The sequence below is a fragment of the Anopheles stephensi genome, unplaced genomic scaffold (genome assembly GCF_013141755.1).
Source record: "Anopheles stephensi strain Indian unplaced genomic scaffold, UCI_ANSTEP_V1.0 ucontig293, whole genome shotgun sequence".
Classification (NCBI taxonomy): Eukaryota; Metazoa; Arthropoda; class Insecta; order Diptera; family Culicidae; genus Anopheles; species Anopheles stephensi.
The window spans coordinates 39,486-66,575 of record NW_023405228.1 but is presented as its reverse complement, the minus strand read 5'-3'; the positions used below and the strand labels follow the sequence as shown (position 1 = coordinate 66,575).

Sequence of the window (27,090 nt, the reverse complement as noted above, 5' to 3'; positions counted from 1 at the left end):
TGGGTCTATAAACGTTCTGTACAGTCCCAGCTTCGTCCGTCGCGACAGGTATTTAGAGTGGAGAAGTTTCCTCAGGCTGTAGTATGACCGGTTGGCAGCCAGCACCCGTGCGCGTAACTCAACATCAATGTTGTTGTCGGTGCTGACTTTTGACCCCAGATAGGTGAAGTTTTGGACGACTTCGAAGGTGCGGTCACCTATCTGTACATCACCCCTGCGTAAATCAGTGTTTGTTAGCAGGGCCGCTGGTGGTGCCACCATCATTTTGGTTTTCGCCTCGTTCATCTCCAACCCGAGGTTCTGTGCCGCATGCTCGATCCTTTGATAAGCTTCTGCTACATAGGAGAGCCTCAAACCAATGATGTCTATGTCATCAGCGTATGCCAGGATCTGGATTGACTTATAGAAGATGGTCCCCGAAGTTTCCACCTCTGAGTCACGGATGGCTCTCTCTAGCGCCAGATTGAAGAGGAGACAGGCGAGCCCATCTCCCTGGCGCAGGCCCTTGGTGGTAGCAAAGGGCCCTGAGAGTTTTCCATCCACCTTCACCTGGCATGTGATGTTGGCCATTGTCATTCGTACAAGCCTGGTAAGCTTGGCCGGGATTCCAAAAGAGCTCATTGCGTCGTACAGTTTTACCCTGGCTATGCTGTCATAGGCGGCTTTGAAATCAATGAAGAGATGGTAGGAGTGGAGCTGTTGCTCCGCCATCTTCTCCAAGATTTGCCGCATCGTGAAGATCTGGTCAGTGGTTGATTTTCCGTTTCGGAATCCTCTTTGATAGTTTCCGACTATCTCTTCAACGAATGGGACAAGTCGATCTTGTAAGATTAGGGAGAAGATCTTGTAGGCGGTATTCAACACCGTAATACCCCTGTAGTTGCTGCACTCTAGCCTATCGCCCTTCTTGTATATAGGATAGATGATGCCAAGATTCCAATCACAAGGCATCGATTCGCTATCCCATACCTCAGTAATAATTTGATGAATTTCCTGTTCGAGTGCTGCACCACCGTTTTTGATCAGTTCGGCTACTATTCCGTCGGTGCCTGGTGCCTTGTTGTTCTTGAGCCGACGGATGGCCATTCGTGTTTCATCTATGCTAGGTGGCAGTAGCATGATATCATCTGCTAGTGGAGCCTCTAGCTGTTCGTTGAACTGATCATTTAGCAATTCATCAAAGTACTGAGCCCATCGCGAGAGGACCTCTGGCTGGTAGCTGACCAGATCCCCATCCTTATTCCGACAGCAGGTCACCTTAGGTCTAAAGTTATTTCGGCGACCTGCTATCTCCTGGTAAAACTTTCTTCCTGGTCCGTAACGCACTCTGATTTCTTGAAGTTCCCGCACCCGCTGCTCTTCCCAAAGTTGTTTTTTGGTGCGGTGAACTCTTTTCTCTTCTCTCCTGAGCCGTGAGTATTCCTCTGCGCATGCCCGCGTTCTATGCCGCTGCTGCATTACTCGGTATGCGCAGTTTTTACGTTCTGTCACATGTGTACATTCTTCGTCGAACCAGCCAGATCTGGTGTTGCCCCGACGTGGTGGGAGTGTGGAATTGGCACAGCTTATTATTTTTGTTTTTAGAGCGTTCCACCGATCGCTCGTAGTTTCATATTCATTTTCTGGTAGTAGAGCCTCACCTAAAGCGGATTTGAATGCCTGTTGGACGTGACTGTCCTTTAGGGAGTCCGTGTTGAGCCGAGCCTGCGTGTTAACTTCGCCCCCATTGACGCGGGGACGGGCGATTCTGCAACGAATCACTAAGCCAACCAAATAGTGATCGGAATCGATGTTGGCCCCTCGATACGTTCTGACGTTCAACAAGCTCGACTGTCTTCGGCGGCTAATCAACACGTGGTCTATCTGATTGGAAGTGGCTCCATCCGGAGACATCCACGTAGCTTTGTGAATGTCTCGGCGCGCAAACTTGGTACTTCCCACAACCAGATTGTTTGCAGCTGCAAACTGGACCAATCTACTACCATTGTCGTTACTGTGCTCATGTAGACTGTGACTTCCAATGTATTGGCGGTACATTGGCTCCCTACCGACTTTTGCATTGAAGTCCCCCAGGATGATTTTAACATCGTGCCTGGGACACTGGTCAATGATTTTTGTGAGGCGGCCATAGAACAGGTCCTTCTCCTCTTCATCCTTGTCTTCGGTAGGGGCGTGAACGTTGATGAGGCTGATGTTGAAGAATCTGCGTCGCATGCGCAGGGTGCATAGCCTATCATTGATAGCCTTGAAGCCGATGATTTCGGATTTCAGCCGCGGACCGACGGCGAAACCCGTTCCGAGCATATGGTGGCGGTCGTGGCAGCTGAAGTATATATCGTAGCGGCTACTGCCACGCCTGTTATGCACACCATTCCCTAACCAACGGATCTCTTGTAGAGCTACGAGGTCCATGTTCAGTATGGCTAGGGCGTCATCAAGTTGCTTCAAGGCTCCGGCTCTGTAGAGAGTGCGTACGTTCCATGAGCCCATAAGAATATTGTTTTTTGGACGGTGCGGGGGTCTGATATCGTATAATCCGGGTATCGCATAATTATTTGAGCTTTCCGTAGTCGCAATGTTACTTGGGGCAGGGGGGCTGGCCCTGTAAAAACATCTTTTTACACCAATTTATTCTGCCAGAAGTTCCGGTGCTGTCCGCTGCTGTCAAACTCAATGAAACAATTAACCAAGGTTGATCAACGTATGACAGGGTTGATAGAAACCTAAACGTCATCGTTGTTGATTCAATAGTCTGAATTTAATTTGCAAGGAATTTTCAACTGAAAAATCAAATTTTAATGGAATCAGTTAACATGCACAGCTATGTTAGTAAATGTTGTGCACGTTAGAAATTTATTTTCACAGCTTCTTGCAAATTATAGTGATTTATCATTTATCGTAGTTATGATTTATCATTTATTTCCTCAACTAGAGGTCTTAAATGGGGCGGTCCGGTGGCCGAGGCGACAACGGCGCCGGTCTTCACACGGCAGGACCGGGGTTCAAATCCCATTCAGACCGCCTCCCTGTACGCAGGGCTGACTACCTTGCTACGGGTAAAATCAAGTCGCAGAAAGCCAGAAATGGCAGGCCGAGACCTTTCGAGGTTGTAGTGCCACCGAAGAAGAAGAAGAAGAGGTCTTAAAAATTCCTCCAAGCTACCCGGTTTTTTCGATCCTCCAAACGTTCCAACAATCATTGCTGGGTGCTTTAAAAGTTCAACAATTCTTATTTGAATTGGCCAAAGCTGCTTCCGGGAACTTTTAAAGAGTGGAAGTCCATCAATAGAGATATCCACCGTAAATGCGTCTACTTCTGGAACAACGTTTCTGAGAACAGAAATATATTCTAAGTTTTCAAATTCCAAATTATCTTACTCCGTTTTTGTATAGTCTTAATTATATGAATCTTTTTCTGGCTATTAAATTCAAGATAAATTGTTAGAATAATTAACAAATTTAAAACAACTTACTCAAAGTATTTTTCAAGAACATTTTCGATGCCATGATACCATAATTGGCCACCTTGTATCGGTTTAATAGCAGATCCAATCTGCGTTGGTGTTTTAAGAAGCGTTCGTTTTGTTTTAGGAACTTTGGCTTTGAAATATTTCCTTAAGATGGCAAGAAAACCTTCAATTAGGAAACGGGAAGCACGACCCTGTATCACTAGATGCACAAGCGCATCTTTCAAACTCAAATTTTGCATAAATGAGTACGGGTCCTTGGCATCAACAATTTCTTCAGCCGGATCATCCATCTCCTCGATTCCTTCATTGTTCTGGTCAGTAGTATCTGAAGGAGTTGCTGGACTTTGATGTACAGAACTATATCTTGTAAAAAGCGACTCAAGATCCTGTTGTGAGACTTCTGAAAATTACGATAGTTTGCAAATGATAATGAAAATTTAAAGCTTACATTAAGTTTATCTGTTAACTATGTACAAGAAGCATTTCTAAGTATTTTTTACTTACCCACTCCCAAATCCGGCCAAACAGAAGTCGAAACAGTTTCTAGCGTGATGTTTAATTCATCAACACTTCTTCCGGCTTCCTCCAGCAATCGATTTCGCTTTTTGTAGAAATTCCCTGTTTGCTTTGAACGAGTTAAAAATTGTACTTTACACTTATAAAGGTTCGGACGCGGATATACACTTAAGACGTCTGGTTTTACTGCTGGTCAAATTAAGAGTGATTTATTTGAACTATTGATACATGTATGTGGATTGGGGGAATTGGATTGGAACAGGAAACGGAGGGGGTGCTGATTCAGCTTCTCGGTTGCTAAGCCATTCGATGCAAACGATGTTGGTGCAAGTTCGGTGCGAAGCATAAGCTGACGACACTGTTGGCGGTCCCGTACGAAACATAAGCTGACGTCGCAGGAATTACTGGGTCATCGGGTGTTCGACCGATGTGTTAACTTGACCTTCCCTAATTTTGAGGTTCCGTACGAAAAATATGCATGTATGTTGGTGGTTGGTGGAACGCCTGTTGGTGGATTATGTCATATGGCGTAGCTGTGTTATTCAGCTGTGTAGGCAGGTTTGGTTGTGCGGCTACTTCGACTTTAACGTTGGTCTTCTTACGTTTCAAGCAAACGTAAACAGTTATGATACAAGCTACTGCAATTGGTGTGAAGATCGAGCTGGTTAACGACCATTGCCATGACCATGATAAACTATTGTTTTGTAATTTTATCTGATCCATTTCTTTGCGTAAACCTATATGTAGGTCGTGTAGGTGATTCAGGCTCAAGTTGATTAGGTTTCTTTTCAGGTTGATCTGTGCATCGTATAGAGGAAGATGTATGATCGATCCTGGTAGATCTATGGGATTATTTGATATTATTTTTCCGTTCATAGAGATGGTACAGGATGAGTGGGTTATGAGAAATGGCCCGTTTAATGTCCTCTCTTTTACTCCGCAGTTTGTATTTAAAGTAAAGTTGATGTTGGTGTTTATCAATATGTGGTTCATGTCCAAACGTATTACTTCTTCTTTCGTTGGGTTTTCCACAACGTCACATTCTGCAAGATTTCCGTTTAAGATTGCTGCAACACACGACGTCTCTTCTTCTTCTTTCAATTCCTCTGATTGGTATATTTCTTTCTCCATCGACGGAACTGAATAGATAGCGTTTTGGTAGGATAGGAAAAAGGGATTTGGAACATGAATTGTCTTATTTCTATTGGTTACAGGGAAGATTTGAATTTTCCTATACAATTTTGTTTTGAGTTTTGGGACAATAATCATTAATATGAGTTCTGAATTGCTTACAGCAGCTTTTGTGGTTGTATACAAAAAATAATTCAATAGTTGTGTTAGCTGAAAGATTATTTCGTTTCATATCTCCTACTACAATGTCTATTTCTTCTTGATTAAGGAGTTGAATATTCGTTATTCCCAATTTAGCTAGTGTGATACTTTCAATAATAATTCCAATTCTATCTGCTAGGTATTTCAAATTTAAGAAAATGTTTAAAGAGTAAAATTCCATTGAAGAACTGTTAAAAATTTTAATGGCCTGCTTTATTTTCTCAAGACTATCATTCAATTGAAGTGTCATATCTTTATTTATTTTGACTTGAGCATTATTGTTTGCTATAAGTCAATTTAAAGTTGAATTAATCATACTAAGATCGTTAGCGTCTGGATTCCCGGCAATGAATTTCCAAGCCGTTCCAATAGCATCCCATCGTTTTTGACGAATTGGTCTAATAGTTTGAAGCATTTTTGTTACATGATTGAATTCCTCTTTTACAACATGAGTAAACTGGTTTTCTTCTATTTTCTCAAACTCGGTAAATAGTGATTGCACTTCACGTTGGATATCTGATATTTGAAAATGATGAATGTAGTATGTTTTAGCAATAGCTATTTTAGCAACACCTCTGTCAAAGGCAATTAGTGGAATTTTATATAAACTTGATATTGTCATGTTCTGTGCTGTAATAGTTGCAAAAAATCTGTAATAAAATACAATATCAGGAATTAATTACTTTAAGATCGTTTTGATGAAGTTTTCTTCCGTTTTTTGTTAAGACTGTAGTTCTATTCACTTTTTGTATTACCGTTTTTTTGTATGGTTTTACTTGTTTTGTTCTTCGTTTCGTCTTCATAAAAGCTTGGGCTGAGTTCGATATTGTTCTTTCTATCTTATTTTTGTTAAAGAAATTTAAGTCTTGTTTCTGTTTTCGATTTAAATTTTCAAATACTTTAAGCAGAATGGCAGAAGTTTTTTCTGAAGGTGTAATTATTTCAAAAGGGGTAAATTTTGTAACAGAATGTATTGAATTATTATAATGGTTAACTGTAAGGTCTACAAGATCAATTAGTGCCTTAGAAGGATTTTCCGATTTAGTTATTCGATAGATTTCTAAAAATGTTGAATGAAACCTTTCTACGATTCCATTTACTTCACTGCGACCAGTAGGGGTTACATAAGGTGTAATGTTGTAGGCATTGAAAAATTCTAAAATATTGCCAGAATTGAATGACTTTTCTCCATCCATAACAATAATATCTGGAGGCTTGTGTTTGAGTATGATTTCCTTTAGTGGTGGAAGAACATCCACGGTAGCTCTTGAGTTGATTTTCCTGATTTGTGCAAATTTGGAAAATTTATCGACACATGTCAGGAAATAATTCTTTTCCAAAAATAAAATATCAATATGCATAATTTCAAAAGGTCTTGTTGGTATGGGCGTTTCTTGAATTGCTTTGTTAATTGGTTTCCTATCGTATTTACATTCATTAAGCACAAATGGTTTATTATACTCAGGATAAATTAAAATATCCGAAGAAGAAAGGACCGATTTTAAATTTTCAAAACATTCCGTTTGTTCGGACGTTAGTGTAATTTTTCTATTTGATGCGGGATTATTTTCTCCTCTAAATATGTTAGTAAGCGGTTTTGCAATTTTTGCAAAGTCTTTTACGAACTTTCTGTAATAATTCATTAAACCTAAGAATGATCTTAATTCTTTTACTGTGCTTGGCTTGGGAAACTTTTTAATCGTTTCAATTTTTTTCGGATTAGGTTTTACTCCTTCATGGAAAATAATGTGACCAAGGAATTCTACTTCTTGGTGAACAAATTCCGATTTATTAAGCTGCACTTTAAGATTTGCAGAATTCAATGTATTTAAAATTATTCCTAAGTTTTCGAAATGCTCATCTAGAGTTTTTCCTAATACAATTACATCGTCCATAAAGATGTAACATTTTTTTCCTATATATTCACGCAGAACATCATCTATAGCTCGCTGAAAGATAGCTGGAGCATTTTTTAGGCCAAATGGCATTCTGGTGAATTCATATTTTCCGTTATTTACGGCAAAAGCGGTTTTCTCGATATCTTGCTCATGCATCTTTATCTGATGAAATCCTGATGCAAGGTCCAAGGTTGAAAAATATTTGTGGTCCTTTAATTGCTCTAATACGTATGAAATTTCAGGCATTGGGTATCGGTCGCTGATTGTTTTTTCATTTACTTTCCTATAGTCTACAACCATTCTAAACTTCTTTTGACCTGATGCATCATTTTTCTTTGGAAATATCCATACAGGAGATGTCCAAGCTGATCTCGATGGTCTAATTATACCATCTTCCAACAATTTTTTTATTTGAAGGTTTACTTCTTCAACATAAGCAGCGGGGTAAGGGTAAACTCGTTGGTGCAGTGGAATTTCGTCAGTGGTATTTATAAAACATTTAACATTTGTTGCACAGGTTAGCTTCGTATCAGGTTCATAAAAAACTGATTTGTTCATGCGGAGAATTTTGCACAACCTTTTTTTCACATCGTTGCTTAAATGGTCAGTACGAAAATCGGTCATATGGTCACTTGCTTTTCCATTTTCTTATCGTCTGAGGGGTATCGTAAACGGTATGCTATCGTCAGTATTAATTGTCATTGCACAGTTTTTAAATGATATATCAGCACAAATGCTTTCAAGAATGTTGGTGCCTATTATTCCAGCAAAGAACGGATGAAAATCGTGTACCAGAAATTGAAATGGGGTCATGCATTTTGGAGCAAAAAATTTGATATCTATTGCAAGAGTGGTATTGAATTTCCCACATACTGAACTTATATTTTTTGCACATATTTTGTAAGGTCGGTTACCTCCATAACTGGCTGCTAATTTTGATGATACGACATTGATATTAGCGCCTGTATCGATCAAAAATGGGTACTCTCCCTGTGTGGTTGGCAAATTGACGAAAGGGAGGAATGAACTCACCAATTCGCGTTCCACTCTAAAAAATGGCTCTCGTGATTTTGAGAGGTTTGCTCATTTCTATCTAGATAAGATTCGTTTAATGGTTGTGAACCTTCTACATACTCTAGAGGGGTGTTAAACATATTCGTATTGTTTGCAGTTGCTTTATCCATAGCATTTGCATGTCCGTAACGGGGGCGTTTAGCATTATAATTTGATCTAACATTTGACTGCAATGATGGATCAACCTCCATAGGAACTGGGAGATTATTATTCACTCTGTTGTAATTTTGAGGGAGATGAAATTTCTGTGGATGTGGTGGGGTTGGATAATTATTTCTTTGATAATGTCCATGCCTTGTAACAAATTGATTTCTGTTCGGTGTGAAAATTGGTCTAGGTTGAACATAATGTCTAGGTTGGTAGAAATTTTGTTGGTGTATGGGTTGTTGCCTATGTGTTATTGGCACTGTGGGTAAATCCCTAGGTTTAGGAATATTGTTGTTGGGTTTATCGTTAAATGGAGCAGATCTCATGTCCATATTGTAGAAGTCAAGGCAATATTGAAATGCACTACTCAGCGTTTTTGGGTTATAATTTTTTAAAAGGAAACTTAATGGTTTTTCAAGTCCTCGTATAAAACTGTCCAACGCCTTTTCTCTAAAATAACTGATGTGTACTGTATGATTTTCGGCATACTTTGGATCTGACTGAATATGCGTCACGATCGCTGTTAGTAGATCATTTACTCTACTAAAATAGCAACTAAGTGACTCTGACGATTTTTTTCGTATCATGGTTAATTCATGATCCAATGTTTTCAGGTCTCTTTTATCCTTATAATAAAGGAGAAGAGTCCTTTTTATGGTATGCCAATCGGGGGCGATACAATTGGAATCTAAAACGTCAGCAGCTTCACCTTTAATTTTTCTTCTGATGGTTGACTCGATAATGTGATATTCAATTGAATCTCTAGGCAAACGTTCAAAGATTTTCAATACATTTTCGACTTCTAAAAACCATCTAGGAAGGCTTGCTCCGTGACCGTGAAATTCTGGAAGATCTTTCACAAAATCTGGCACTTTACCTAATTCAACGTATTCGTGATGAGTCATAGTTTTTGCTGGTGGCAAAATATGAGACTGATCTGATGGATTCATTTTTCGGTTTCTAGATTGTATTTCAAAACGTTTGATTTTACGGAAAATTTTGATAAATTCGTCGCCTTAAACGATTTAGTGATTTGAAAATTTAAATGATGAAAACAGACAAGATTCTCACTTCTCTAACTTTTCCTAATTGTTCACTAATAGTTCTAATTATTCACTTATTCACAATTTAAAATTTGACGAAGGAAAAAAAAACGGCAACTAATAATAACAATTGGACATTCTGCCTCCAGCTTCCGTGGCGATTAGACGTGTTTCGCTGTGGAGCGTCAAACGGAACATTTGCGTACGGCAGATAGTGGTCATTGTCCTCGTGTGCGATTGCGTAATCAACGTGATTACCCGTATCGCACTACGGGTCTCCGCCTTTCTCCGGCTTTCGCTCGGAGTTTGTGTTTATCGATCGTGTGGCGCCTAGCCCCGATCAACGTGTGTTCTTAGTGTTGTGAGTGTGTGTATCTGCCGATCGTTGCGATAAGCAAGCGTATCGACGCTGCATCGTCGATCGAGCGTGAACTGTCTTGTGTGTGTGTGAGTGTGTGTGCTCGTGTGCGCGTTTTTGCTTATCGTGTTTATCGGTAAGTTTGTCTTCCCCTACTTCCCCCGTTGTCTCCGGTCCTAACATGGGGACCGACTTATCGGATTCGGAGAGGGAGATAGAGCCGAATGTGAAGCGTAAGCCTGGTCGCCCTAAGGCCGCTCCTGCCAATAGAAAAGTGGCACTAGAAGAGAGACCTTCCACCTCGAAGGCATTGTGTAGTGCCCCACTGGCAAATAGTTTTTGTACCCCGCTGGCGAAAAATGATGATCAGCCATCTGAGCATCGAGCTCGTGCTTACCCGGTGTCGTGGGAGGGTAAGCCGCTAGTGTATTTTATGCCACGCACTAAACAGCTCGACGTGAGGACGATCGCGGCATCGTTATTTAAAAAGTACCCGGGCGTTGCCGATGTGTTTCGGATGCGCCCGAATAAGATCAGGGTCACCGCAAAGGACCGGGCTCAAGCCAATGTAATTGCGGCTGATCCAGATTATACGGAGCACTACCGGGTTTACATCCCTGGTAGTCTGGTTGAAGTGACCGGCGTGATTGAGGATTTTGATTACCCGGAGGAGGAAATTTTGAACTTTGGGGTGGGAGCTTTTCTAGCACCAGATACCCCAAAGGTAAAAGTTCTTGAGGTGAAAAAGCTTTTCAAGCTAGACCCATCAACAAAGGACGAAAAAAATATATTCCGACCTCCTCTCTCCGGATCACGTTTGAGGGAACGGTACTTCCGCAGGCCCTCATCCTAGAAGGCCTCCGGATACCCATCAACCGGCCATACGTGCCAAGGGTGGCCACCTGTTCGAAGTGCAGCCGGATTGGACATGCCGATCCGTTCTGCACTCGCAAGATTTGCTGCGGAAAATGCAGAGGGGCTCACGCTACCGAGGAGTGCAAAGCCCCATCCCAAAAATGTTCGCATTGTCGGGAGGAGTGGCATGAGGTTGCATTGTGCCCTGTGTACCGGAAACTGCAAAGGGAGCAGACCAAAACTGTAGCCGAGCGGGCACGCGGCTCATACAGCGATGCTCTAAAGGGAGCAAACGCATCGAACGCCTTTGCAGTGCTGGATAACACGGCTGCAAATGGCGAGACCAATCCGACTGCACTGGAACAGGTGCCACCGAGATCGGTAAAAGCACTGAGAGTACCTTATAAAAAGGTACAACGGAAGGTCTTAAAGACGAAAAATAAACCATTGGCACCACAGCGCCTCGCTAAAGTTTCTCCTCCCGTCCCAAAACGTGACGCTGATCCCAAAACTCCAGCCCCCCAAATTGCCAAGAAGCATCCCAAGAAGAAGCGATCACCTCGGGCCGAAGTTCCTTTGGAAAACCTAGCTTTTCCAACTGAGCCCAAGGGCTTCCCGAGGATCCCTACACCGTCCCTTTCCGAGATCCTAGAATCCCTCCTCTTGACCCTTAACCTCCCGCAGCATCTGCATATGATCGCAACTTGGGCCCTTCCTTTCCTGAAGGGGATGATCAAACAGTGGCTGGCTCAATGGCCATGCTTAAGTATGATGGTCCGTTTGGATGATTAATGGCTCCTACGGCTACTATCATACAGTGGAACTATAGGAGTTTACTTGGCAAGCTAAACTCCTTTAAAGCATTAGTGGGCGAACACAACTGCGATGTGTTTGCCCTCTGTGAAACTTGGCTATCGGATGAAATTAAATTAACCTTCCCGGGATATAACATAATCCGTGAAGATCACGTTACTAGGGGTGGGGGGGGTACTGATTGGTGTTCGAAAGAGTCACACTTTCACCAGAATACCTACCCTTAGACAAGAAATGATAGAAACTGTCGCAGTTAAGGCAAAACTGGGCGTTCTTCACGTGACAATTGCATCCATCTATATCCCCCCGATAGCCAATAATGAAAAAGAAAAAATTGAAAAGTTCAAAGAGGATCTTGGAAATTTAGCAGTGGTCTTGCCTGGACCGCTTTTGATCCTGGGAGACTTTAACTCCCATGGAATCGACTGGGGGTGCGAAAAGGATGACATTCGCACTCCTATCATCCGAGATTTCTGCGACAGATTTGGGTTTTCGATTCTCAACTCAGGAGAGGCAACTAGGATGCAGACACCTCTAAGTAGGGCGAGTGCACTGGACCTGTCTCTATGTCCATCAGCAATGGCCCTGGATTTTAGTTGGAAGGTGATCCAGGACCCTATCGGCAGTGACCACTTGCCGATAGAAATTTCCTACATCAAGGAAGGATGTCCAGTAGAAGGAACCCCCGTTAAATGTGACTTAACGAGGAACATCGACTGGACGAGATACGGCGAATTAATAGCCGCTTCGCTTTCTCTTGACTTGGAAGATTTGTCTCCTGTCAAGGAGTACGAAAAACTTGTTTCACTGATAAACAAGTGCGCCCTTGAGGCCCAAACAAGGCGCTCCCACCAAGCAAGGACATTTAAAAAACCTCCCACTCCTTGGTGGGACAAGGATTGCCAAGCGGCTTTCACCAAGAAGCGTGAGGCATTTAAAGCCTTCCGGGACACGGGCTCGAGGTCCTTATATGAAAAATATAAAGGACTGGAGAGAACGTGCAAAAACCTGTTGAAGGCGAAGAAAAAGGGTTATTGGCGTAGATACGTCAATAATTTAGATCCCTCCACTTCACTTAATTCGCTTTGGAGAATGGCTAGAAGGATGCGAAACAGCAACAACATCAATGAGAGCGAAAGCTTTTCTGGCGAGTGGCTCAACGAATTTGCCCACAAGCTTTGTCCCGATTTCGTTCCTACGCAAAGCTTTACACAACATGCGCCTAGTAGTGACCCTAGGATGGACTCACCGTTCACAATGGTAGAGTTATCACTTGCTCTCCTATCAAGCAAAAATTCCTCCCCAGGTCTGGATCAGATTGGTAGCAAATTGCTTCAAAATCTGCCTGACATAGGGAGGAAGCGTCTGTTACGCATCTTCAACAATATGGTGGAGGTCAACAGCGTCCCGCAAGAGTGGAGAGAAGTGAAAGTTGTCACTATCTTGAAGCCTGGCAAACCGCCATCAAGACACGATTCGTATCGGCCAATATCGTTACTGTCGTGTCTGAGGAAACTCCTTGAAAGGATGATTCTTTTCCGGTTAGAAGAATGGTTGGAATCGAACAACCTTCTCTCAAATACCCAGTTTGGTTTTCGTAAAGCCAGGGGTACTAATGACTGCTTAGCCCTTCTGGTAACAGAAATAGAGCTTGCTCGTGCACGCAAGCAGAACATGGGATCTATTTTCCTGGATATACAGGGGGCATTTGACTCAGTATCACCATACAAGCTGAGTCAAAAATTAGAAAATGTGGGGCTGGGTCCAAAGTTGAATAACTTTCTGTTCAACCTTTTGTCGGAGAAAGCTATGAATTTCAACAATGGTCATGTTCAGCTAAAGCGGACCAGTTTCCATGGACTAGCACAAGGGTCCTGCTTGAGCCCCCTGTTATACAACTTTTATGTTAGCGAAATAGATTCTTGTCTAGCACCAAACTGCAGCATTAGACAATTGGCTGACGACAGCGTCATATCTTTTGCAAGCAGGGACGCCGCCGAAATCCAACTGGCTTTACAAACCACTTTGGACAACCTTGCCGAGTGGTCTGAAAACCTTGGTATCAAGTTCTCTGCAACGAAAACTGAGATGGTAGTCTTTTCTCCCTTCAGCGACACGACAAAAAACAGGGAGAAAAGACTATTTGACCCGAAAATTGATGTCTTTTTGTACGGTGAAAAGATATCAACTACCGACAATTTTCGATACCTTGGTGTTTGGTTCAACTCAAGACTAAACTGGAGTACACACATCACCCATCTGGTGCAAAAATGCAGTAAAAGAATCAACTTTCTAAGGACAGTCACAGGATTCTGGTGGGGCGCACATCCATCAGACGTCCTGCGACTGTATAAGACAACGGTACTATCCGTGTTGGAATATGGCAGCATATGTTTCCATTGGGCATCCAACACGCATATCCTCAAACTAGAGAGGCTACAATATCGTTGTCTTAGACTCGCACTAGGGAGCATGAAATCCACACATAACATGTCCCTAGAAGTGATGACCGGAGTGATGCCGCTGAAACTTCGTTTTGAAATGCTGTCGCTTCGCCTTCTAGTCCGTTCTTCAGTATCAAATCCCTTGATCGAAGAAAATTTTAAAGCGCTTCTAGAGACAGGTTCTAAGAGCAAGATCTTGAAAATCTATGAAGATTTTGTTGCCCTACAAGTGCATCCTAGCGCCCCACAGGCATTAAACCGTGCTGCCCTTCCTGAGACCTACAGTTCCCTTTTAACAACGGATTCCTCGTTGCACGAGGAAATTAAGACCATACCGAATGATCTTCGCCCGATGGTAGTTCCGGGCATTTTCAGGGATAAGTATGGCCATTTAGACCAAAGTAGCCAGTATTATACTGATGGATCATCTTCTAAGGAAGGCACCGGCTTCGGCGTTTTTAGTGAGTCCGCCGAAGCATTTTTCAAATTGCGGGAGCCGTGTAGTGTCTACACCGCAGAACTAGCCGCAATCTTGTACGCACTATTGATTATAGCAGCGAGACCTTCGGATCAGTACTTCATCTTTACAGATAGCCTTAGCGCTATTGAAGCACTAAGATCCCCGAAGGCTGTTAAGAGCCAGGATTTCCTTGTCATTAAAATCATAGAATTGCTTGGCTCCATGTTCGACAAGGCGTTCAGGATTTCGCTAATTTGGGTACCTGCTCATTGTGGAATTCCCGGCAACGAGAAGGCAGACTCACTGGCCAAAACAGGCGTCCAACAAGGCGCATTTTACGACCGTCCGATCTCGGCCCGAGAGTTTCTTCGTCTACCACAGCAGCTTTTCCTGTCTCGCTGGCAGAGCATGTGGGAGCCGGATGATCTCGGGCGATTCCTTTTCTCGATCTCTCCGCAAGTGTCTCGACTTATATCGAATCATTTCGCGTTGAATGCTCATCTACAGCGTATAACTCTGGCTCAGACGAAGGTGTGTGGCTGCGGTGACGGATTTCACGATGTGGATCACCTTCTGTGGTCCTGCGTGGAGTTTGAAACCGCAAGACCCTCCTTGTTGGGCGCAGTCGAGAGCATCGGCAGACGACCGGGCATAGAAATTAGAGAAGTGCTGGCGACCAGAGACCTCGCATACATGAGGCTCATCTACCAATTCGCCAGAGACAACGGCCTTATCCTTTGATTCCGCATCCCCATTATCCTACCGAACCATATCCGCGATTCCTTTTTTGTTATTCGTTGTGTTGTCTTTGTCGTAAGTGTTAAGTGTTTTTTTTTTGTAGTGCCACGGGTGGTCTGTTGACAAAGCAACAGCATCCGGGGTCAAAGTCGGCACTGTCGTAAGAAGGGAGGCAGAATTTTCTGTAACAGTGTTCTTCATCTCTGTCTAGCCTTGATGGGGCGAGCTCGGCCTTGCTGGCGTTGGGTTCGGAGGTGGTCGGCGGGTTCAACCCCGTAATTAGCAGAGACCCTGCTGTTACGGGATGGAACTCGCCGATAGCTTCTGAGTTCGGTGCTGGCTTGATCGAGCTTGGGCTATCACTGCTGGGCAGTTTGAGGAACACTGTACGCAGGCAAATGTTTGTAATGTCCCGATTACTGTTTTCTTTTTGTTTTGTAACAGTCTAGATCAGCTACACGGAAGGATGTTCCGTTCCACACACCACACTACCACCAACACAGCAACAGAAAGCAATAGACCCGGACCAAACCATCAATACAACCACCACAATAGTCATGAACAACCACACTGCAATCTCCACACACCGACAACCGAGCATGCCCGGGATAAGGCAGAATAACAGGGAGGAAATGCCTTGTTAATATTTGTGAATATGTAATCGTCAACACATGCGGTGTTGACAATACGGCGTCATGCCGTAATACTGGAATTATAAATAAATAAATAAATAATAATAACAATTGACTCAAAATGACTTACAGTAGAACCATGAAGACTTTGCAACGAGTGCAGATCATCGTTGTCCACGTAGCGATGCTAACGAAGTGATGTCTACGAAGAGATGTCCACGTAGCGTTGTACTCGTAGCGATGTCTTCGTAACGTCTCGAGATAGAAGGCTGATGTAACACTCCAGGTGGTCCTTTTGGGATGTCTTTCTACTAGGGGTCTTTGGTGTCGTTCGGGATGAGAGTCTCGAATACAGCAACTTCTCGTACACTTGTGCAGGTTTTATATTCACTTGGTTCACCTCACTTTTTGGTACTTGTACGTCCACGTCTTAAATTGATTTCACTAGCTTGTCACGACACTTAAAACTTTGTGCAGAGTTTTTGTATTGTTTTTCGTCTCACTTTCGTTTTTCGGTATACGTAGAACAATTAGCTAGTACCTCTAATCGTTATTGTGTAGGCTTCCTTTGATAACTTGTCACCTCACTTTGGACGTAGAGGTCCCTATTCGGGCGCCAGTTAAAAATTGTACTTTACACTTATAAAGGTTCGGACGCGGGTATACACTTAAGACGTCTGGTTTTACTGCTGGTCAAATTAAGAGTGATTTATTTGAACTATTGATACATGTATGTGGATTGGGGGAATTGGATTGGAACAGGAAACGGAGGGGGTGCTGATTCAGCTTCTCGGTTGCTAAGCCATTCGATGCAAACGATGTTGGTGCAAGTTCGGTGCGAAGCATAAGCTGACGACACTGTTGGCGGTCCCGTACGAAACATAAGCTGACGTCGCAGGAATTACTGGGTCATCGGGTGTTCGACCGATGTGTTAACTAACGCTTAGACATGATGATTTAATCTGAAATAGTTTAATATTCAATAAAAAAGAACTAAATACTGTAAAATAGCCAATCTTACCTCTCTGGAAGTTGTTTTTATCGAACTGTCACAACACTGAAACCAAATTATTATGCAAAGAAGAATCGACAGTGAAGAACTAGAAGAATACTTGCGAGTAAACAGTGAACTTGAGAAAAAAACAATCAAGACAGGCGGTGACCCGCATGACAGAGAGTAACTCATTTTGATGCCTCTCGCTACCCCTGACCCACACTTTCGAGCGATCGCTCAACTTACCCGCACTCCGCAATCCCACTTCATGCCTGAACGCTTCCACCAGTAGTGTGTTTGCCGAATATTCTTCCTGAGCATAAGCTACCCTCACACTCCACCTCGATACTACCTTCCCTCTCCATTCCGGAACGCTCGTTCCGTTGAGGTGTTCGAAAAATTTCGCCTTGCGCTCGGCTCACACTCTCGCACTCTCACATAGTCCACCACTCTACGCTACTCCTGAATGCTCTCTCGTTCTATGTGTTGGAAATTCACACTTGTGGTAGAATGTTTACCAGACAGATCACAGGTAGATTTCAACTTGGCTTGGCTTGGTGCGCGTGAAAGTGGATTATAAAGCTTAAAATTTTATATTTACAATACAAATATCATTCTTTTATAGTGTTTTTGGTGAAATAAACTTTACCGTGTGGCTATTGAACGAGTTTAAGTGTATTCGCATGCGCGAAAGTGTTTGATCGTACTAGTGCAGTGAACCAAATAGTCGGTAGGTACCCAACCTAATGAAATTGTGTTTAGTTTTTCACGTTCGTTTTTCATAACTTTTATACCTTTTCTAATTTCAGTACAAATTTCACTGCTAGTTAAACGCAATCAATATTTTGTTTTGATCGACCAGCTGCTGTAAACATTCTGAATAAAACGTTCGATTGCATCGTAAATTGCTCCTTGCAACTAGGTTTCTAAGAATTGTTCTTTTATATCCATAACAGCTGTGCTTGGAGCGGGGAGCATCCAATACAGCAAAAGGAAAGAAAAATAGAGCATGAGAACGAGTGCCGAGTACGCTCGCCGCTCACGCCCGGTCACTCAAGAAGGCTGAAACTCGAATGACTTTCAGCCCGAGTTTCAGCTTGCATGTTGCGCGACATCCTGTCAAGCGCCCGCATGACAGAGAGTAACTCATTTTGATGCCTCTCGCTACCCCTGACCCACACTTTCGAGCGATCGCGCAACTTACTCGCACTCCGCAATCCCACTTCATGCCTGAACGCTTCCACCAGTAGTGTGTTTGCCGAATTTTCTTCCTGAGCATAAGCTACCCTCACACTCCACCTCGATACTACCTTCCCTCTCCATTCCGGAACGCTCGTTCCGTTAAGGTGTTCGAAAAATTTCGCCTTGCGCTCGGCTCACACTCTCGCACTCTCACATGGTCCACCACTCTACGCTACTCCTGAATGCTCTCTCGTTCTATGTGTTGGAAATTCACACTTGTGGTAGAAGGTTTACCAGACAGATCACAGGTAGATAAACAGTTTTCAACTTGGCTTGGCTTGGTGCGCATGAAAGTGGATTCTAAAGCTTAAAATTTTATATTTTAAATACAAATATCATTCTTTTATAGTGTTTTTGGTGAAATAAACTTTACCGTGTGGCTATTGAACGAGTTTAAGTGTATTCGCATGCGCGAAAGTGTTTGATCGTACTAGTGCAGTGAACCAAATAGTCGGTAGGTACCCAACCTAATGAAAGTGTGTATAGTTTTTCACGTTCGTTTTTCATAACTTTTATACCTTTTCTAATAATTTCAGTACAAATTTCACTGTTAGTTAAACGCAATCAACATTTTGTTTTGATCGACCAGCTGCTGTAAACATTCTGAATAAAACGTTCGATTGCATCGTAAATTGCTCCTTGCAACTAGGTTTCTAAGAATTGTTCTTTTATATCCATAACAGCTGTGCTTGGAGCGGGGAGCATCCAATACAGCAAAAGGAAAGAAAAAGAGAGCATGAGAACGAGTGCCGAGTACGCTCGCCGCTCACGCCCGGTCACTCAAGAAGGCTGAAACTCGAATGACTTTCAGCCCGAGTTTCAGCTTGCATGTTGCGCGACATCCTGTCAAGCGCCCGCATGACAGAGAGTAACTCATTTTGATGCCTCTCGCTACCCCTGACCCACACTTTCGAGCGATCGCGCAACTTACTCGCACTCCGCAATCCCACTTCATGCCTGAACGCTTCCACCAGTAGTGTGTTTGCCGAATATTCTTCCTGAGCATAAGCTACCCTCACACTCCACCTTGATACTACCTTCCCTTTCCATTCCGGAACGCTCGTTCCGTTGAGGTGTTAGAAAAATTTCGCCTTGCGCTCGGCTCACACTCTCGCACTCTCACATAGTCCACCACTCTACGCTACTCCTGAATGCTCTCTCGTTCTAAGTGTTGGAAATTCACACTTGTGGTAGAAGGTTTACCAGACAGATCACAGGTAGATAAACAGTTTTCAACTTGGCTTGGCTTGGTGCGCATGAAAGTGGATTATAAAGCTTAAAATTTTATATTTTAAATACAAATATCATTCTTTTATAGTGTTTTTGGTGAAATAAACTTTACCGTGTGGAACGAGTTTAAGTGTATTCGCATGCGCGAAAGTGTTTGATCGTACTAGTGCAGTGAACCAAATAGTCGGTAGGTACCCAACCTAATGAAAGTGTGTATAGTTTTTCACGTTCGTTTTTCATAACTTTTATACCTTTTCTAATAATTTCAGTACAAATTTCACTGTTAGTTAAACGCAATCAATATTTTGTTTTGATCGACCAGCTGCTGTAAACATTCTGAATAAAACGTTCGATTGCATCGTAAATTGCTCTTTGCAGCTAGGTTTCTAAGAATTGCTCTTTTATATCCATAACAGCTGTGCTTGGAGCGGGGAGCATCCAATACAGCAAAAGGAAAGAAAAAGAGAGCATGAGAACGAGTGCCGAGTACGCTCGCCGCTCACGCCCGGTCACTCAAGAAGGCTGAAACTCGAATGACTTTCAGCCCGAGTTTCAGCTTGCATGTTGCGCGACATCCTGTCAAGCGGGCGGGCGGGCGGGCGCCCGCATGACAGAGAGTAACTCATTTTGATGCCTCTCGCTACCCCTGACCCACACTTTCGAGCGATCGCGCAACTTACTCGCACTCCGCCATCCCACTTCATGCCTGAACGCTTCCACCAGTAGTGTGTTTGCCGAATTTTCTTCCTGAGCATAAGCTACCCTCACACTCCACCTCGATACTACCTTCCCTCTCCATTCCGGAACGCTCGTTCCGTTGAGGTGTTAGAAAAATTTCGCCTTGCGCTCGGCTCACACTCTCGCACTCTCACATGGTCCACCACTCTACGCTACTCCTGAATGCTCTCTCGTTCTATGTGTTGGAAATTCACACTTGTGGTAGAAGGTTTACCAGACAGATCACAGGTAGATAAACAGTTTTCAACTTGGCTTGGCTTGGTGCGCATGAAAGTGGATTCTAAAGCTTAAAATTTTATATTTTAAATACAAATATCATTCTTTTATAGTGTTTTTGGTGAAATAAACTTTACCGTGTGGCTATTGAACGAGTTTAAGTGTATTCGCATGCGCGAAAGTGTTTGATCGTACTAGTGCAGTGAACCAAATAGTCGGTAGGTACCCAACCTAATGAAATTGTGTATAGTTTTTCACGTTCGTTTTTCATAACTTTTATACCTTTTCTAATTTCAGTACAAATTTCACTGCTAGTTAAACGCAATCAATATTTTGTTTTGATCGACCAGCTGCTGTAAACATTCTGAATAAAACGTTCGATTGCATCGTAAATTGCTCCTTGCAACTAGGTTTCTAAGAATTGTTCTTTTATATCCATAACAGCTGTGCTTGGAGCGGGGAGCATCCAATACAGCAAAAGGAAAGAAAAAGAGAGCATGAGAACGAGTGCCGAGTACGCTCGCCGCTCACGCCCGGTCACTCAAGAAGGCTGAAACTCGAATGACTTTCAGCCCGAGTTTCAGCTTGCATGTTGCGCGACATCCTGTCAAGCGGGCGCTTGGCAGGATGTCGCGCAACATGCAAGCTGAAACTCGAGGCTGAAAGTCATTTGAGTTTCAGCCTTCTTGAGTGACCGGGCGTGAGCGGCGAGCGTACTCGGCACTCGTTCTCACCATATTCTCATGCTCTCAATTTTCTCTTTCCCTTTTTCTTTCCTTTCGCTGTATTGGATACTCCCCGCTCCAAGCACAGCTGTTATGGATATAAAAGAACAATTCTTAGAAACCTAGTTGCAAGGAGCAATTTGCGATGCAATCGAATGTTTTATTCAGTATGTTTACCAGGGTAGCGAACAACCAGTCGCTAATCAATCAGCGTCTGTCGAAGAAAAGTTGGATCGAATTCTGATCACATTAAACCACATGCAGCTAAAGTTGGATGAAAATACGAAGAACGTATCCAAAACGATGAGTGCAGTGGTCACAATGAAATGCCAACTAGATCATCTTATTGATAACTTGGTAGTACCGGCGTCGTCGTCATCAAACATGGATACTGGATCTGTAATGGAAAAAATTACGTCGGAAGATGATATGAAGCGTTTCAATGAAAAGTTGTCATGTGCGGAGTTTTATGACGAGGTAAAAACGCGAATGTGTAGTGCAATTTTAGTTACCTTCTACAAGCAGAGGTTACACGAGTTATTGTACGCATTGTTTTGTCAAATGTTTTTGACAAAATGCAGTTGGAGTGGGGATGGCCGGCCTAATCCAAAAATTCCGTTTTATGATAAGACCAACATTTTACGGCTGTTTCAGGAAGTTGTTTCTGTTGGTCCAAAGGTAATCGATGCTAAAATTGTTTCTGATTTCATAAAAATGAAATAAAAAAATGCGGCAAGCCGCGTTGCAATGAAACAAAAAATAAAATCAATTGCACGTAATCGTTCAAAAGCCAACAAAGAAAATACTAAGTTAGAAAACATCTAATGTTAGTTGTAACAATAGCAACAATGAATTTACAAAGTACTAGTATGAATTTTAAAAACGAATTAATATTAAGTTGTTAATGAATTATAATTGAATTTTATGAATTTTAGATAAATTAAAACTGAATGGTGAGTTGATATGAAATATTGTTTGTGTTTGTAATAAAATTTAATACCAACCAAAATCTTTCACCATTACTCTTATATTAGGGTGTAATATGTTTTTAGTATTGTTGAATGTATAATTTTTTTAAAATTTGAAATGAATGATGAGGTCAACCATTTTACATGTACGATTGTAATGCGAACTCAAACGAACAACAGTGAAAGGTTTTAAAGATTTCTAAAATCAATATTCTAAAAGATAAATCAAATGATGACAAAAATGTCCCACCTCTTTCCCATGCACAGATTTGACTATTGAACGGATACATAATCTATGAAGTAACGTGGGAATGATTAGAAAAACATGAAGAGCCCACAATTAACATGCTATTGTCTCAAATCTGTGCATTACCGTTATTTTTTTTTCTTAGCTAATAACTGTTATCATCATGTGATCTAAGTTTGCAATAAACTAAGAGAGGTTAATGTGATTAGTAAATTAAATCTTACTTAATTTACGTGTTAGTTATTAAATCAAGCAAACTATATCATACACTAAAATCTATTTTTCTTAACGTTGTTATCCACGTTTCACCTGAAAAAAGACATTGAAAGAATTAGATATATTTAAAATACTTATTACTTTATTCAGCTTACCTATGCGGTACACAAGATATTGTATATCCTTGCTCTAAAAAAGAAGTAAAAACATTAATTTACATGTTTAAAAATATCAAAGTCTTGCTGCAAAAACTAAAAAGTATGAAGGAGGGGGAAAAATACCGTAGTAGTTGAAGGAATTGTTGGTTGAACAGGGCGGCGGGCAAGCGATTGGGATGGTAAACGTATAGCAACTAATTTGCATTTAATCGTTTGATGGGGCAGCTCCACTCTGCGGCGAGGAGTGTTATTTCTTACTTTATAAATATATAAAGCAGTGGACGATAATTCGACAGGAGAGATAGTGTCCCCCTCTATCGAAACTTTATACATTTCTTCGCAGCATTTATATTGCAAACCAACTATTGTAAAGGATGATGATGATGATGATGATGATGATGAAGCTGATTCCTTAGCTTCTAAAAACTGTACAATACAGTTTTCATGACTAAGGAACCATTGGTTTTTAAAATTGGCCGTAAGACAAAAATCATCTCTTACTTGCAAGCCGGAGCCGTTGGCCAACAACTTAGGATAGGTTGGTGTTATTATATGATAAGCCCTCTTAATATTTTCAAACTCTCTACCTCTCGTTATAACCTGCTCTAAACATCTATTGCCTGATCTAATGCAACGTTTAATAAATTGCAAATGGTTTTCAAAAACATAAGCTGAAATTTTATCTAAGGGACCAAACCTATCAACGTCATCATAAATGTGTATAAGGTTGTGGACATTACTGGTTAAGTTACTACGACCATAAAAATTGGCAAAATCTTTTACAAATTTATACAACATCTTTTTAGCAAGCGCCCAAAGATGATGGTGTTTTGTACTGGAGAAAATGGTTATTGCAGAGAAATAGAGCAGGAAATGATTAAAAGCCTCTTCCCACATAAAATCTTTAAACACAATTATGCTAACGTAATGGAGAAACGTGCGGAATTCTGTTGCCTTCCAATACCTAATAAACTTAACGTGCCGTAATCTTCTATTGATTTCTACCGGAAGCTGTGTTGAAATTAGAAAATCAGACACGTTTTCGTGTTGTTGGGCTGTCCATCTTCCAAAATCTAAAAAATTGTGCTCTACTAAACCTCTTGCTATCTTTTTTGTTACCCCGATATCTAATAAATGTAAACGTTCTGCTACAATTGAATCTTTGATCAAATCAAAACAGCTAATATCTTGTAACGGTTATCGCCAACTTTTATGGTGCTCTCTATCTACCCTGTTCCTGAACCCTTCATCTGTACGCAACTCAGCATCCACATCAACAAAAATTACCTTGTTCGCTTCGTGCACTCCAACGCAGGAACATTTCAGGCAGCTATGTTTTCCAACGAAGCTAATGGTAGCTAGAATGAAATATAATCGCCGATATTACCATATTGTCTTGCAAAATTATTATAAGGTGCGCATGCTAAACACATATTTGAATACTTACCGTTGACAAAACAGCGAGCAGGTGAATCCGCGACAAACATGCGTAGTTTAGTATGCACCATTTTATCGCCGAACATCAAACCTCTCTCATGCAGTTCATTTATTTCCGTCACGAGTGGCCGCAAATACTGCTCGATGTTGTCCGGCTTGGTGTATCCGCAATATGCCCCAACTAACATTACCGGGGCTTCTGGCAGTTCCTCAACCTTCATAAGAATCGGCCATAGTTGCCTTGCCGAACTATTATGAAGCGGTAATCCGTCGATGGTGATGGTCGAAGCTGAAACTCGAGGCTGAAAGTCATTTGAGTTTCAGCCTTCTTGAGTGACCGGGCGTGAGCGGCGAGCGTACTCGGCACTCGTTCTCACCATATTCTCATGCTCTCTTTCTCTTTCCTTTCGCTGTATTGGATACTCCCCGCTCCAAGCACAGCTGTTATGGATATAAAAGAACAATTCTTAGAAACCTAGTTGCAAGGAGCAATTTACGATGCAATCGAACGTTTTATTCAGAATGTTTACAGCAGCTGGTCGTTCAAAACAAAATATTGATAGCGTTTAACTAGCAGTGAAATTTGTACTGAAATTATTAGAAAAGGTATAAAAGTTATGAAAAACGAACGTGAAAAACTATACACAATTTCATTAGGTTGGGTACCTACCGACTATTTGGTTCACTACACTAGTACGATCAAACACTTTTGCGCATGCGAATACACTTAAACTCGTTCAAAAGCCACACGCTAAAGTTTATTTCACCAAAAACACTATAAAAGAATGATATTTGTATGTAAAATATAAAATTTTAAGCTTTAGAATCCACTTTCATGCGCACCAAGCCAAGCCAAGTTGAAAACTGTTTATCTACCTGTGATCTGTCTGGTAAACCTTCTACCACAAGTGTGAATTTCCAACACATAGAACGAGAGAGCATTCAGGAGTAGCGTAGAGTGGTGGACTATGTGAGAGTGCGAGAGTGTGAGCCGAGCGCAAGGCGAAATTTTTCGAACACCTCAACGGAACGAGCGTTCCGGAATGGAGAGGGAAGGTAGTATTGAGGTGGAGTGTGAGGGTAGCTTATGCTCAGGAAGAATATTCGGCAAACACACTACTGGTGGAAGCGTTCAGGCATGAAGTGGGATTGCGGAGTGCGAGTAAGTTGAGCGATCGCTCGAAAGTGTGAGTCAGGGGTAGTGAGGAGCATCAAAATGAGTTACTCTCTGTCATGCGGGGAAAGTCATTTAAGTTTCAGCCTTCTTGAGTGACCGGGCGTGAGCGGCGAGCGTACTCGGCACTCGTTCTCACCATATTCTCATGCTCTCAATTTTCTCTTTCCCTTTTTCTTTCCTTTCGCTGTATTGGATACTCCCCGCTCCAAGCACAGCTGTTATGGATATAAAAGAACAATTCTTAGAAACCTAGTTGCAAAGAGCAATTTGCGATGCAATCGAATGTTTTATTCAGTATGTTTACCAGGGTAGCGAACAACCAGTCGCTAATCAATCAGCGTCTGTCGAAGAAAAGTTGGATCGAATTCTGATCACATTAAACCACATGCAGCTAAAGTTGGATGAAAATACGAAGAACGTATCCAAAACGATGAGTGCAGTGGTCACAATGAAATGCCAACTAGATCATCTTATTGATAATTTGGTAGTACCGGCGTCGTCGTCATCAAACATGGATACTGGATCTGTAATGGAAAAAATTACGTCGGAAGATGATATGAAGCGTTTCAATGAAAAGTTGTCATGTGCGGAGTTTTATGACGAGGTAAAAACGCGAATGTGTAGTGCAATTTTAGTTACCTTCTACAAGCAGAGGTTACACGAGTTATTGTACGCATTGTTTTGTCAAATGTTTTTGACAAAATGCAGTTGGAGTGGGGATGGCCGGCCTAATCCAAAAATTTCGTTTTATGATAAGACCAACATTTTACGGCTGTTTCAGGAAGTTGTTTCTGTTGGTCCAAAGGTAATCGATGCTAAAATTGTTTCTGATTTCATAAAAATGAAATTAAAAAATGCGGCAAGCCGCGTTGCAATGAAACAAAAAATAAAATCAATTGCACGTAATCGTTCAAAAGCCAACAAAGAAAATACTAAGTTAGAAAACATCTAATGTTAGTTGTAACAATAGCAACAATGAATTTACAAAGTACTAGTATGAATTTTAAAAACGAATTAATATTAAGTTGTTAATGAATTATAATTGAATTTTATGAATTTTAGATAAATTAAAACTGAATGGTGAGTTGATATGAAATATTGTTTGTGTTTGTAATAAAATTTAATACCAACCAAAATCTTTCACCATTACTCTTATATTAGGGTGTATTATGTTTTTAGTATTGTTGAATGTATAATTTTTTTAAAATTTGAAATGAATGATGAGGTCAACCATTTTACATGTACGATTGTAATGCGAACTCAAACGAACAACAGTGAAAGGTTTTAAAGATTTCTAAAATCAATATTCTAAAAGATAAATCAAATGATGACAAAAATGTCCCACCTCTTTCCCATGCACAGATTTGACTATTGAACGGATACATAATCTATGAAGTAACGTGGGAATGATTAGAAAAACATGAAGAGCCCACAATTAACATGCTATTGTCTCAAATCTGTGCATTACCGTTATTTTTTTTTCTTAGCTAATAACTGTTATCATCATGTGATCTAAGTTTGCAATAAACTAAGAGAGGTTAATGTGATTAGTAAATTAAATCTTACTTAATTTACGTGTTAGTTATTAAATCAAGCAAACTATATCATACACTAAAATCTATTTTTCTTAACGTTGTTATCCACGTTCCACCTGAAAAAAGACATTGAAAGAATTAGATATATTTAAAATACTTATTACTTTATTCAGCTTACCTATGCGGTACACAAGATATTGTATATCCTTGCTCTAAAAAAGAAGTAAAAACATTAATTTACATGTTTAAAAATATCAAAGTCTTGCTGCAAAAACTAAAAAGTATGAAGGAGGGGGAAAAATACCGTAGTAGTTGAAGGAATTGTTGGTTGAACAGGGCGGCGGGCAAGCGATTGGGATGGTAAACGTATAGCAACTAATTTGCATTTAATCGTTTGATGGGGCAGCTCCACTCTGCGGCGAGGAGTG

General features: G+C 41.5%; 1 protein-coding gene across 5 annotated transcripts in view; it reads right to left on the bottom strand.

Moving 5' to 3' along the window:
- The window catches only part of LOC118516445, a 112,442-nt gene extending 88,151 nt beyond the window's left edge, over positions 1-24,291 (bottom strand). The window contains exons 1-5 of one of the 5 annotated variants that reach the window (XM_036062339.1): positions 23,961-24,281; positions 23,801-23,871; positions 22,511-22,544; positions 21,437-21,624; positions 21,059-21,321 (exon numbers count right to left, since the gene is read on the bottom strand). In XM_036062339.1, the coding sequence (XP_035918232.1) occupies positions 21,575-21,624; positions 22,511-22,544; positions 23,801-23,871; positions 23,961-24,171 (366 nt within the window). In that variant the 5' untranslated portion in view covers positions 24,172-24,281 and the 3' untranslated portion in view covers positions 21,059-21,321; positions 21,437-21,574. The other 4 variants (XR_004907886.1, XM_036062336.1, XM_036062340.1 and 1 more) reach the window with 4 other exon arrangements.
- Between the last annotated feature and the right edge of the window lie 2,799 nt (positions 24,292-27,090).